Source organism: Apaloderma vittatum, unplaced genomic scaffold, assembly GCF_000703405.1.
Source record: "Apaloderma vittatum isolate BGI_N311 unplaced genomic scaffold, ASM70340v1 scaffold30577, whole genome shotgun sequence".
Lineage (NCBI taxonomy): Eukaryota > Metazoa > Chordata > Aves > Trogoniformes > Trogonidae > Apaloderma > Apaloderma vittatum.
The window spans coordinates 642-2206 of NW_009727182.1; the positions used below are offsets into that span (position 1 = coordinate 642).

Genomic DNA, 1565 nt, shown 5'->3' on the forward strand with positions numbered 1-1565 from the left:
TGCCTTTAAGCGGGATCCTTCAGCAGAGCCACGATGCTGCCTTTGGCCCTGAGAGGGAAGCACAAACACTGAGATCAGCTGCTGAAGATTTTTCCCACCCCGACCCTCTCCTATGAGCCACACTGCCTGGGCAGCGCCCTCCCGAAATGGAACAGTAACTCTGTCCCTGATCTCTGACTCTGTTCCCAGAACTGCAGCACTGTCAGGGCAGGGGAGTCACGGACCCGTATCCTGCACCACAGGGGACGATGGGCACCGGCACCCATGGGGAAGCCTGGGTCTCACCTGTGCCACCGGTGCAGTGCAAAGAGCCCCAGGCCAGCCAGATGAGCCAGGAGCAGCATGGCGTGGAAAGCCCGATTCTGGAAAACCTCTTCTGGAAGGAAGCGCCAGTTCACCGTCCATTTGAACTGGAACTGGCGACCCAGGTCGAAGGAGCGAGTCAGGTACCCCATGGGGTTCACCAGCAGGAACGGAAGCCCCAGAACCACCTGCCAGAGACATACCAGCACCCTCACAGCAACTGTAAGGCAGGTCTCTGCCACCTTGGCCGCCTTTCAGAAATGCCAGCTCTGCGTGGGGTGACACGGACAATCAGCCAAAGGCAGAACTCGCAGGAAGGATTATTTATCAACTTCCAGCTTGCTGTATGGGGCCTGGTCAGATGTTGGTGCCACTGTATACCCAACCAGAGGTCTCCAGCCCCCACTCAGGACCACCAGGCAGGATGTTGTGATGCAAGCAGGGCTGCCAGTGTGAACAGGGACTCACTTGGAGCAGGGCACAGATGCAGAGCTTGGGGATACAGCCCAGGAGACCGAACCGTTGGAGGAGGAGGAAAAGAAGTCCAGGTGCAAAGAGCAGGATGTTCATCTTCACAGACACGGCCAGACTGAGCAGAAAGCTGCATTACTGCTGCAGCCCTCCATAAGGGTGCCCAGGCAGTCCCTGGACCGAGGACAACCTCCTCCCCGGGGCTGAGCCCACTCACACAGGCAGCAAGCCATGGAGAGCAGCCCCTGCCCTGTCCCCAGACCTCACCTGAAGAGGAGGCAGCCCCAGGACCAGTGCTCCTCCAGGAAGAGGTTGATGGCGAGGAAGAGGATGGCCATGGCAACAGGGTCATTGAAGAGCCGCAGGACGAAGATGGAGTGGATGCGGTAGGAAGCACAGCACATGAAGAAGAAAACATACGGGGGCACCTTGCAGAGGACAGAGAGGCAGTAGGGCAGTCAGCTACCTGTCCCTGACCCCTACTGCCATCACGCCCCTCCAAACCTCACCCCCCAACCCTGACTCTTTTGCCTGGGTGAGGACCAAGCAGAGCAGGAGAGGCCTTGAGGCAGCTGGCGAGGCCCCCCCAGCTCCAGGCTACCTTGCTGGTTTGACAGTAGATGCGGAAGACGAGGAGGAGGTTGAGGAGGTAGAGGCCAGCGAAGAGGTACTGCGCCAGGCGGATGTCAGTGCCGTGGCCCGTGGCGTAGTATAGGCCCAGAAAGATGTAGACGAAGCCGGCGGGGTAGCTGTGGGGAGACGGGAGTGAGCGGCTGGGCCCTACTATCCCC

At 59.6% G+C, this 1565-nt stretch overlaps 1 protein-coding gene across 1 annotated transcript in view; it reads right to left on the minus strand.

The window, feature by feature from the left end:
- ALG3 (ALG3, alpha-1,3- mannosyltransferase) overlaps positions 1-1523 on the minus strand; it is a gene marked incomplete at both ends in the record, with an annotated part of 2110 nt that extends 587 nt beyond the window's left edge. The window contains 5 exon segments of the mRNA XM_009873601.1: positions 1-48; positions 286-491; positions 772-892; positions 1042-1202; positions 1376-1523. The exon segment at positions 1-48 is cut by the window's left edge and continues 11 nt beyond it. Coding sequence (XP_009871903.1) covers positions 1-48; positions 286-491; positions 772-892; positions 1042-1202; positions 1376-1523 — 684 coding nt within the window.
- Positions 1524-1565: the final 42 nt, after the last annotated feature.